Genomic DNA, 12,446 nt, shown 5'->3' with positions numbered 1-12,446 from the left:
CCTGGGTAACTACACAACTGACCTCCCCACCACCCGATCCTGACTACACCCTGACCCCCCAACTCCCACCTCCTGACAACCTGACTCCCCTCTCGACTTCCCCCAACCCAACCTCAACCCCCCAATTCCCCCCGACCTGGCCTCACCTTATCACCCCACCCACTTGCCACTCTGCCATCCTACCAACCTGCCACCTTACCTGCCTATCACCCTATCCACCTGCCACTCTACCCACCTACTACCTCACCCACCTACCATCCTACCCACCTGCCACCCTGCCCTCCTGCCACCCTGCCCACTTCCCTCACCCACCCTAACTCCTTACCCACTTACCTCATCTGGCCTACCCACGTACCTGACAAACTCTGCCCCCTTACCCACCTACACATTCACCCATGCACCCATGCACCCAAGCTGTGATTTTCAGTGGGTTAGTGAACACTTACAGAATAGGGCAGTTTGTGCCATAAAAAGAGGGCGTGGCTTGTCTTCCCCCAATGAAACAGCACTAGGACGGAGTGGATGGATTGAAGGTATTTCTGAAGAAGCCAGGATCAGAAGTCCCGGCCAGAAACGCGGAGCTCCGGCATGGCGCAGCAGAGCAGCAATCCAATGGGGATTGGCGCTTCTCAGCAGATTCGGCCCATTGAGTATCGCAATTGTTTTGAGGCACCTCAGAGTGGAAGTGCTGTATGGAGAAAAGTTGAATTTTATTCCACTTTCTGTAATCAGTTTGAAATGTTTTGGAATATACTTTTACAAGTTTTATGAACCAAGTATATTTTTGGGAAGAAAGGCTACTGATTAGGCAGCAACAGGATTCTGAAAACCTGAATGGGCCTGCTTTCGATACAGGATCCTGAGGCTGTGATATGCACTACAGGAGTTAGTGGTCATAGCAGTGACCATGTCAGCTTTTAAAGAATAGGTTAGCTAGGTAGTTCAAGGAACATAGGATAAAGGGATATGGGAATACAGCTAGCCACTTGGGATTAGAACAACTGCTTACTTGGAAAGTAAACACCAACGCGGGTTGTGCTAAGTGGCCAGCTTCTGCACTGTAATTCTCTAAAAGACTGATTCCTTGACATTTATCTTGTATCCTTGGTTTATGAAACTTTCACCCAAGTGAAAAATATCAATATAATATTAAGAAGCAAAAGCTAGTAGCTATACACTTTACTACGCATGCTTTCTCACATAGATTGTTCTGTATTTGACAAGAGATGCAATTGCAACAGTTTGCTGATAATCGTTAGTGAACCACATCATGGAGTAAATTACAATTTTACAGTATTGAATCTTCAATATAATGATGCCAGATGTTTCCATTCCATCATACTGAGTGCAACAGTTTGCATGAATAAATGTTTATTGAATCAAATAGCTACAGGGTAATGGTTTTAATAGAGCTCTTTTAATTAATGCCAGTACAATACCTTCAGTACTGCAGCCTGGTGTCAAAGGCTTCAGTACGACAGTGCCAGATGTTATCGTTTCATCATGTTGAATGCACTACAATCTGTATGAATAAACATGCCCTGGAAAATATATCACCGCTGGCTTCCCCTTCTTTACTCATGTTGACTACTTCACTGTGATGAAAGATTCAAACACCAGGGCACAGAAGAATAAAATTAATAAGTTAGGAATGGAAGAAAAATCATACTTAACTTTTTCATATAAATAGTTACAACATTGTGAAATAGATTTAAGAGACTTTAAGGAACGTAAGGCAATCCCACTCCTTGTATGATCGATTTAATCTCCTGGGCTAGTTTTGGGTGCCTGAAAGGAATTTTCCAGTCTCCCCCAACCCCACCTCCCACCCACATGGTTGTCCCTGTTTTTGAGTTTTTCCTGCCTCCCCGAAAGAATTCATCCCTGGAGGGGATGGGGGTGCAGGCGGGTTTAGAAGGATTTAATTATAATGCAACGGGCATTATGAGTGTGGGACAGGATTGATAAGCCAGATGGCCTTTTCCTGACCATTTCTTTTGATACAAGAAAAAAATTAGCAAAAGAAAGGCGATTTGACCAGTCGAAGCACAACCCTTTGGTCCTCTGACCCTCCTCTTTTGGAAAAAGGGCTTGTTCTGATCATCCCCAATGCCTAAGACTTTACTACCATGCTAAAGGATTTGTTCCAAATGTTCATCACCGAATAGAAATATTTCTTTCAAACATCTGTTTTTAAACCACTTCAGTCCAATTTCAATCTCTTAGCTCTACTTTCCCAACTTGAAATAATCTCATTGACTTGTCCTATCTTTACCAATAGATATTTAATACTTCAGTGAGATCTCCCTTAAGCTCCTCTAATCTTACTTTATATTTCAATTCCTTTTTATTTGGAAAGAGTTGTATTGCTCTTTTGGCATGTGACCAAAATTCAACACTGCATTCCCAGTGTGGTCTGACCAATGCATTTAAGTGTTCTAGTATAACTTTATTGCCCTATTATACAATCCAGTCACATCGTCATGAGGTTGAAAGTGATGAGAGAACCATCAATCTCAAGTCCCTTAGTAAGCCTCTCTGTAAATTCATTCCCAGTCGGTGTATTCTTGAGATATATATGTCTTAAATAATGTGCAATACTTTATATTTACCCATGTTTAATTTTCCAATTATAGTGTTGCCAGCAAATTTGATAAACTTGCCTTTAGTATACAAATATTTAATGTGAATTGTGGGAACAAAGTTTCAGAAAGTGCTGACCCTTGTTCTGCTATTAACACATTCTGCTATCTGACCTTTATGCCACTATTAACACCTGCTTTAGTCTTTAACACTATCATTACCACTCTATTTGCCTTGTGTTCATGACATCCTTGTCATTTAATTTCTACTGACGTCCACCCTATCCCTGACCTATTTTGCTCCACCTGCCCCAACCCCTCTCTTCAATAGCGTATAACCCATCACATTTCTATGTTTCTTCAGCTCTGAAGAAGTCATACAGTTTCGAAACCTTAACTCTGTTTCTCTCTCCACAGATTCTGCCAGATCTGCTGAGATTTTTCAGCATTTCCTGTTTTTATTTCAGAGTTTGCTGTGGAATCCCACTCAGCAGCTAACCCCAGTCTGAGATGCTTCCTGTCCTGGATCCCCCTGCTTTCCTTTTATAATCAAGTTCTGATCCAGTTGCTGTGGGAGTAGCGCAGGCATTCATTTATTTACTGGAGATGTAGAGTGCTAATACACTAAAGAATTAGAGAGATCGTACACTAGTATATCAATGTATGCTGGTATATTAACATGCTGCAGAGTTAATGCAGGGACACACTAACAGGGGTAACATTCTAGCACACTATTGCACTGAAGGGTAGAATTTTAAAAGCAGATTTTACGAATGGCTGAAATATTCAGCAGGACCTACTGACATTAACCTCTGAATTCTAACCATGCACTCTTGGGCCAAGATTTAATGAATAATTGGTAGCTCTGCCCACTGCCCACCTCGGCCAGCCCTGGAAGCCATGACTCTGTTTTACATTGTTTAGCTAATTAATTGCCTGAGGTAGTGGCTTCCACCACACTGAGGCAGGATTTCCCTCCTCCAAGAGCCATCGGCCACTTGAAGGTCTGGCAGCTCCTCAGTCCCAGCAGCACCACCAGGACAGGTGGCCACTTTTGGCACCGCAGAACACCCTGGATCAGAGGCATCGCAGGAGGCCTGGAAGGGAAATGAGTGGGATGGGCTTACCAGGGAGTGAGTGTCGATCGCAAGGCAGAAGGGGAACCAGCCCTTGCTACTCGGGGCTCTCCACGGGCCTTGGGTGCCCGATCAGAAGGGCATAACCTCCAGCCCACAGGAAGGCTGCCAGGGAATACCTGGTGGCTTCACCATGTGGTGCGATGCCATCTACCTTTAGCAAAATACCAGCAGCAGTGGGATGAGGCCCTTAAGTGGCATTTAATTGGCACTTAAGGACCTCAATTGGTCAGAGGGTGGAAGGGCTTTCTACCGCCTCCCTTGTCTCTGGCAGTGAGCACAGTGCCCCCCACCATCCCACTTGATTTTACACCTCTCCTGCCTGCCTGCCAGCCTGGAGGGGGTGGGGTGGTTGGGGAATAAAGGCAAGATCTTGGTCTGAAAAGCTCCATGCTGGGAGGGTGATTTTTTGAAATCTTTTCGCTAATTTATCCAATGAATTAGTTAGGTAAGATGTGATGTTTTGGGTTTTTTTGCTCCCCAAAACAACAATCCAATTTTAAATTTTGTGAAACCTGATTTATGATCCAACCGGCTGGAAACATCAAATGAATGGACTCTCATTCTTTTAAAAATTGACAGTATTGAGTTTCTGCCACCAGGTGTCAGTCTTGTACTTTGTAATACTGTGACAAACAATTGAAACAATGGAGGCACACTATAGCAAATAATTCATATAAAGAGGAAAGAACATACAATCATATAGCACCTTTCACAACCTCAGGACTCCCAAATCATTTCACAACCGGTAATATCTTTGTGATGTAGTCACTATTATAATATTGGAAGCTCAGCAGCAAAGTTTCACACAGCAAGGGTTCACAAACAGCAATGAGACAAATAAAACTGCTCTACTGATGTTGGTTTAGGAATAAATATTGGCCAAGACATCAGGGGGAATGCTACTGCTCATGGAATGCCTTGAAATCTTCCCCATCCACCTGAGAGACACTCAGTTTACCATCTCATCTGAAAGACAGCACCTCTGACAGTGCGACACTCCTCAGCACTGTATTGATGTGCCAACCTACCTTATGTTTAAGTCTGTATAGTGCAGCCTACTCTATGACTTTCTGACTCAGGCCGACACGTATGGAGGATCTTGCCCACTGGCACGTTAGCACTTCAGACTCTCTCACTGTTTCTTTCTTATGCTGCAGTCAAAATTTCAGGAGGAAACTGTGGTCTCACTTCAAAGAGAGAATTCAGCCACTACTTCCCAAACTTGCTTAAAAATAAAATTTACTCTGATCCTTCCACTAATGCAGGGGAACTACCATGTTCCAGGAGCATCAAATGTATCTGCCCAAAATTGCATTCAGCGGGTAAGCAGGCAAAGATTTACAGTTATCTATAAATTTAGTGTTGCATTTAAAGGGTTTATAGATAAGGGGCAAAAGATGCTGATTGAATTTTACGCGTGGCTCCAGTGATTAACATTTACAAAGGATATTTGTTGAACATAAATTGTACTTTTTGTCATTGCAGAAACTCGAGTTGTTTGTCACAAACTGCAGAGAAGCTTCCACTTTGTTGCTGGACACCATTAGAACATTTGAATCTAACAAACCTGGTATCAGTGCACAGGTACATATCAAACAAAAGACAAAATGGAATAGGAATGTGCCAAAAAAGAAAAAGATGAAGCAGAGATAACGTTGATTACAACACTCTCTGAGGAGTTGTCAGCTATTTCGGACATATGCTTCGGAATGTATGATGGTCCAATTCTGGCGAGTGTACTTGCACCTAACATGAGGACATTGACTATTGATGGAAATGGGTCAAAAATTCACAAAACTATTTCATTTATCCATTATTTGATGTGGTCATTGACCATCCAGCCATAGGTAAATGATGATGGAGTCAAGTTAGTGCATTATCGGGCAGTACAATGATGGCAAAATATCTATTTTCTTTTGTAGAGAGAAAGTTGATTATCAGTCATTGTAATTGCCTGAGCATTACTGCCCAGTATTACTGTAAAAACAGTTTTGTGGATCAATTACCCTTTGTATAAACTGTCCGATTTTCATATACAATAGATTCAAGCTGAAACCGTCCCTCAATGTTTGTTTGATTGAAAATTGGTTCCAGTATTAACTTGTTAGACTCAGTTTCTCAGATTGAGGAATTCAAACTGCCACTCAACCTTATAATGAAGACATTAACTCATTTAAGTAAACAGCTTCACACCTGCATTAAAATGGTATCTGAAAGAAAATTATACAAATAAATTGTTTACATGCTTATGAGGGTTTTGTGGATATTTGAGATAACCCAAGAGGATCTTAATGTTGAAATATTAAACCTGTCTCTTTAGCTTTTATGTTCACATGTTTAGATTTTGCACATTGATCCTTCCCTACCTGTGTTTGCATGAAGTTAGGGTTTTAGACAATTCTCTCATCAGTTGACAGTGGGGAGGGGAGGAGAAGCAGCAGTAGCAGAGAGAAAATAGACGTCTTGCATTTGGACACAAATCGATCACAGATCACATTTGGTAACTGCAAATTGAATTGTGTAGGGACAATTACATTAATAAAGCATCTTAATTGCCATTTTACCCAGCTGCAATATTATTGAAGGTTTTCTATTCTGATTGTAAACTTGAGGTGTCCATAGTAATATTGGTTTATGACAACTTCCATTCTGCAGCTGTAATTTTATCTTTTTTTTTGTTTAAAGGAAGTTATTGATTGCATCAGTAAGCACAAGACAATGATGAAGCATGTTCTGCAAGATGCCCGATTGGTTACTTTACAGTTGGAAGGTGGAGCAATTCTTGCCAGGCTCAAGAAAGAAGAATCGAGATTCAGTTTCTCTGAGGATTACAGGTGGGAACCCGAATGTTTTTGATTCTAATTACCAAGAGTACTATTGTATTGGCATCAATATAATTATCAACTGCATAATCATTGTTTGAAACTACTTACAAGCAACGAATAATGCATAGAATATTAATGTAGTGTGCACTGCCACCAAAGCCCTATTTCACACTTCTATCACTTCTGGGTTCAACTTATCATTTACTCCTTGTCAAGTTTCCAGGTTCTACCCTACAGAAGTTGCAACTTGTACACAACTGTGTGAGCCGCCTTCTACCCCATACCTGTTCAGCTATCACCTCGGATCTGGGTGACCTCTACCAGCTTCCCAATCTCCAAAGAATTGGTTTGAAAATCTGACTTGTTGTTTACAAATTCTTCCACATCCTCATCCACCCTCCTTCTGTGGTCTGAATGTCTCAGCTCACTCCCGCTGCTTTTCTCATGCAATCTACTGAGCATCCTACTCATCATCGATGACAAGGCCTTCAGTCAACAAGGCCCTGCACTTTGGAATTCCCTTCCTAAACTCCTCCATCTCATTCAATTATGCTTGACTTTCAAAAGCGTCCTCAAAATCCAAACCTTCATGCACATCTTCAGTCACTTTCCCTAATTTTAGTTCCATTCTACAAAGCCATTTTTATGAAGTGTCATAAGATTTTTTTAGGGCTTTATAGAAGTACACCAAGGATAATTACATTCTATGGGTGTTTAGTCCACTTGTGATTTATCCTTTCTTATCCACTTGCCTCTGCCTTTGACTCTTGGTGCTTCTTGTGCCTATTATATCCCTGAACCTTCCCCAGTGATCACCTGATCTTCCCACTTATTTCTCTTATCAAATCTTCCACTATGTTGTCTATCTGCCTGTCTCTTCCACAATCTGCACTCATGGTGGCCTATTCAGTCATGCTGTTGTTCTTGCTGTGAGAGAAAAGGATTGATACTAGACAGTTGGGTTTTCTCCAACGGATGCTGGGCTCTGAAATTACTGTAAAGAAAAGACAGCTTGATAGCACGATGAAGCTCCACTTCCCAGATCTTCCTCTCAACCTTTCCCGACTCTGTCTGTGAGACCAGAAGCAGGAACAAGCAAAAATCTATCCAGGCAGATCACTCTGGAGAGAGGCACGGAGGAAGATCAGTGAGATAAATATGGAGGTGGACAATACCATTTTTTCCCCCACTTTCCCTCCTAATTTCATATTATGGACAAAACCTAAGAGAAAGAGTGACTCCAAACAGGGTAAGAACACTCGAATTTTAGTGTTGAAATGTTTAGATGAGAATAATTCTTATGTAATTTTCCTCAAAACACCAACAACTCGGGAGGATTATTGGTGATTTCGGGAATATGATCGGGATTCATCATTTATTGATGAAAGGAGTTAATAATTGTGGAATGTAACAGTTAAATTTGGTGTAACAGAGGATTTAGCATGAACAAGATGGTTTGAAACAAAACCCAATTAAAATAGGTGATCATCTGCTTGATCTATTAACCTCTTCTTTCAGATGCACACTTACTTATTTCCTTCTTTTAGCTGAATGTATTGGTCAATGGACTACTCCAGGGCCACACCAGTGACAATTCACAGCTTTGCTTGTAGGCATGGAAAGCAATTTTTATGACCTTTGCCCTGGGGAGTACCCATTCACTGTGCACAGGTGTAAACCATCTCACCTGTCACAGGTTTTATGTCTAATCTGTCTATTTTGATTTTGTGTTGTATTTGAACAGTCACTTCTTAATAAACTGCTTTAAACCACTTGTGACTCCTTGACCTCTTTTGGGTAAACTGTGGCCCTTGATCACATCATTCATCTCTCCCACCACCGAGGCTTCCAACTTCACCTCGAAGCCCCTCCTTCCCTTTCCTCCCCCCGCTACCTCCCCGCCACCCCTCTCATGGACTCTGGGGTCGGAATCCTCTCTTTCCCAGGATTGGGCCCTCTCTCCCTGGAACACAGACTTAACTTTGCCCCCTGGCCTTCTCCACAGTGTTTTCCGATCAACTGGAAGTCAAGCCTGCCAATCAGGCTAGGGTCTAGGCATGGCACTCATCGCTGATGTCATGTTAAGTGCTGTGCTCCACAGAGTGTGGGGGATACTAAATTCCAGATTCCTTGCCTTCTGCCACCTCCCCTACCCCCACCCTCAATTCCCAGCAGGTCAGGTAAGTTAAAGTACCCCACCACCACAATATTTCCACAAAGCAGTAATGCCTTTTTCCACTATATCATCCATCAACCAGTGAAATTTGGAGTAACTTGATATTTGTTTACAGGGATATAATTTCATGTTCACTAAATTCTTACTGGTTGTTTATTATGTAAACCCTCTTACCATGATAGTACTGTAAATGTATATGATTTAAATCTTCTCACTTGCATGATTTATAACCTTTCCTCCTTTTATTTGCAGGGACACCATTGATTCAGTAACGCCTCTCTACAATATGGTGGAGGAGAATGTCCATACTCTAGTAATGAGGTCCAACCAGTGTCTGCAGCACCTAGAGTTCTTGCTGGATTTGAGGAGACTGGAGGACAAATTCAAACAGGTTTGGGATTAGCTTTGTCAAGGTACAGTCTCCAGCAAGATAATAAGACTTGAGGCTTAGCATCCTTTTATCTGATTGTTGTTTTAATTATCAGTGATAGCATTGTACGCTTACATGCTAGTGCAATAGCAAAAACCATAGAACACTGTGTTTAGGTGTGTCTATTTCTTATCAGTGAATTTACATTATTGTGAAGGGAATTAATCATATGGTGTTTGCAAGCTAGTTTTGACTCCAGTTAAAATACGTTTTACTATAAGTTTAACCAGTGTAACTCATAACCTAATATTCCTGTATTAATTCCATATTATTTGATCCTTAGTCCTTCAGGCATCAGCACCCCAGAATGGGTTTTTTCTCTGCATTGTTATAAATGTGATATGTCAAATTTAATAGAGATGACTGATTCGATGGATGAAGGAAATACAATAGATGTGGTATATTTGGATTTTCAAAAAGCTTTTGATGAAGTATCTCATCACAAACTTGTTAGAAGTTTGGCCAGCAGTGAAAAAGATTTTAATGCAACTTACTGTGGGAAAGTATAGTGCATCTGGAGGAAAATGAAGGATTGCACTGAGAAGATGCTGCGGAAGTATGGATGAACAGAAAGACTAAAGATTATATTACACATTTCCATGAACAAAGAAAAGAAAGACTTGGGGCAGAATTTTCCGTTTGTCAGGCGGGTGGGCCTGACCCGATCGTGGGCAGTCGTGGAGCCAATCGCCAGCAGCGATCAGGGCTGCACCGCCATTTTAAGTGGGCGGACCAATTAAGGCCCACCCAGCATGACATCCGCCGGGAAGCGCTATGCACTCCCTGTGCGGGCAGGGGGGGATTCCCTAAAATCGAGTATGCACTCCTTCGCGCATGCGCACGAAAGAACGCACTCATCTCCCTGAGGCTAAGTGCAGCCTCAGGGAGATCGCCTCAACTTTTAAAAATATTAAAAATAGAGAAGAAAAAAATCCCTTACATGTCCCCTCGTGACAATGTCACATGAGTTGAGACATGTTCATAATTTCCATAACAACTTTATTACAATTTTTAAAACCCTACATGAAACCTCATCCCACCAGTAGATGAGGTTTCATGTTTTATTTATTTGCCGCCAGGGCTCCTGGCCAACCCGCCAACATTAAGGTTGGACGGGCAGGTCCTTTAATTGCTTAATTGATCCTGTCAATGGTCTCAATTGGCCATTGACAGGTCAGCAGGTGCGCAGCTGGTTTTGCTGCGCCCCCGTCTTCCTGAAAATTTAAATGGGGCGCGGTGACGTCAAGGTTTCTGCCCGACCTCATCCCGCTTCATTTTAAGCGTCAGTGAGTGGGCACCCCCCCCCCCCCCCCCCCCACCCCCCCCGCTCTCCGACGGTAAAGTTCTGCCCTTGAATTGAAGTGAGAGTAGAAAAGTCATGAAAAGGCCAGAAACGATTTAGATTTTATGAATAGGTGCATTGGGTTCAAGTTCAAAATTGGAATGATAAATTTATGCAAGGAACAGGTTAGGCCACTATTACGGGTACTGTGCACTTTGGGGCAACCAACTGTAAAAGGAACATCAATGACTTGGAGATTCAGCAGAGCTTAATTAGAGATAAAACAATCATATGGGGAAGAGGAGACCTCAGACACTACGGCTGATTTTAACAATGTTGGGGTTGGGGGTGGTAGTCTAGAACCAGAGGACGCAATCTCACAGTAAGGGGTAGGACATTTAGGAGCATAGGAATTAGGAGCAGGAGCAGGCCATTTGGCCCTTTGAGCCTGCTCTGCCATTCAATAAAATCATGGCTGATCTGGTTGTGATCTCAAATCCACTTTCCTATCTGCTGCTCATAACCCTTGACTCCTTTGTCTATCAAAAATCTGTCTAACTCTGCCTTGAATAAATTCAATGACTCAGCCTCCACTGCTCTCTGGGCAAGAGAATTCTGCAGACTAATGATCCTCTGAGAGAAAAAATTCTCATCTTAGTCTTAATAGGGACCTGTTATTCTTAAACTGTGCCCCCTAGTTCTAATCTCCCCCACAAGTGGGAACATCCTCCTGGTATCTACCATGTCAAGTCCCCTCAGGATCTTTTATGTTCTGATTAGCTCATCTCTCATTCTTCTAAATTCCATTGGGTTTAGGCCTGACCTGTTCAACCTTTTTTCATAAGATAATCCAGGAATGAACCTTCTCTGTACTGCTTCTAATGCAATTACATTTTTTTTCAAAACTGTACAAAACTGTTTTCCAGATGTGGTCTCACCAATGCCCTGTACAGCTACAGTAAATCTTCCTTACTTTTATATTCTTTTTATATTTTATCTTCTCCATGCAATAAATAACAACATTCCATTTGCCTTCCTAATCACTTGCTGTACCTGAATACTAACTTTTTGTGATTCTTGTACCAGGACAACTAGATCCCACTGTACCAGCAAGTTCTGAAATCTCTTTTCATTTAAATAGTGTACCGTTTTTCTATTCTTCCTGCCGAAGTGAACAAGCTCACATTTTCCCTCATGATATTCCATCTACCAAATTTTTGCCCACTCTCTTAACCTGCCTATATCCCTTTGCAGACTCACTACCTCCTCTTGACAACTTACTTTCCTACCTTTCTTTGTGTCATCAGCAAATTTAGCTGCCGTACATTCGGCCTCTTCATTCAAATCATTGATGTAGATTGTAAATAGTCAAAGCTCCAACACTGAACCCTGTGGCACTCCACCAGTTGCAGCTTGCCAACCTGAAAAGACTCATTTATCCCTACTCTCTGCTTCAGTTAAAGTGATCATTGGAGAATGTTTTGCTTATGATCTTATTGCTTTTTTTACAGCAAAACAATTGGCTTCTTTGTGAAGGTGAACATTATTTGCAGGATTTAGTTACAAATGGAGATTCACTCAATACCATGCAACAAACACAGCATAATTTCTCTGGATTCTTTATGCTGGCCACAGTAAGTCATATTTAGCACTGCTTCATTTGACTATATCTGTATGTTTTATTGTACAGTAGGCATTTTCCCAATGATAAAACTCTTAAATATTGAGTGCTTATTCACCAACCAGATGGTGTATAAGGCTGGCCAATATTTACTTGAAATGGGTTAATACCTGCATTAAAAATGAATAGAAGGATTTAAAACAATCATATCATGTGTTGACATGGAAGCAGGACCAATCAGAAAATATACCCCTGTGTATGTTCACTGAATAGTTTCTTATAATCGTGCATTTTTAGTTGTTAAACTCAAGAGATAATCCTCAACATGAAAGATTTTCATGGAGTTACTCCATGTATAGAAGAGTTCGATTCCATTTGTTGTTTAAAATGG

At 41.5% G+C, this 12,446-nt stretch overlaps 1 protein-coding gene across 4 annotated transcripts in view; it reads left to right on the top strand.

Moving 5' to 3' along the window:
- Positions 1-12,446, top strand: part of LOC144688615 (pleckstrin homology domain-containing family G member 4B-like) — a 202,449-nt gene that overhangs the window by 141,653 nt on the left and 48,350 nt on the right. For all 4 annotated transcript variants that reach the window (XM_078555392.1, XM_078555395.1, XM_078555394.1 and 1 more), the window contains 4 exons: positions 5,207-5,305; positions 6,407-6,555; positions 8,975-9,113; positions 11,946-12,068. In XM_078555392.1, coding sequence (XP_078411518.1) covers positions 5,207-5,305; positions 6,407-6,555; positions 8,975-9,113; positions 11,946-12,068 — 510 coding nt within the window. The remainder of the gene's footprint in view (positions 1-5,206; positions 5,306-6,406; positions 6,556-8,974; positions 9,114-11,945; positions 12,069-12,446) is intronic.

The sequence above is a fragment of the Cetorhinus maximus genome, chromosome 13 (genome assembly GCF_964194155.1).
Source record: "Cetorhinus maximus chromosome 13, sCetMax3.hap1.1, whole genome shotgun sequence".
Classification (NCBI taxonomy): Eukaryota; Metazoa; Chordata; class Chondrichthyes; order Lamniformes; family Cetorhinidae; genus Cetorhinus; species Cetorhinus maximus.
Note: the sequence above shows the minus strand (reverse complement) of the source record. Positions and strands in the feature narration are given on the sequence as shown.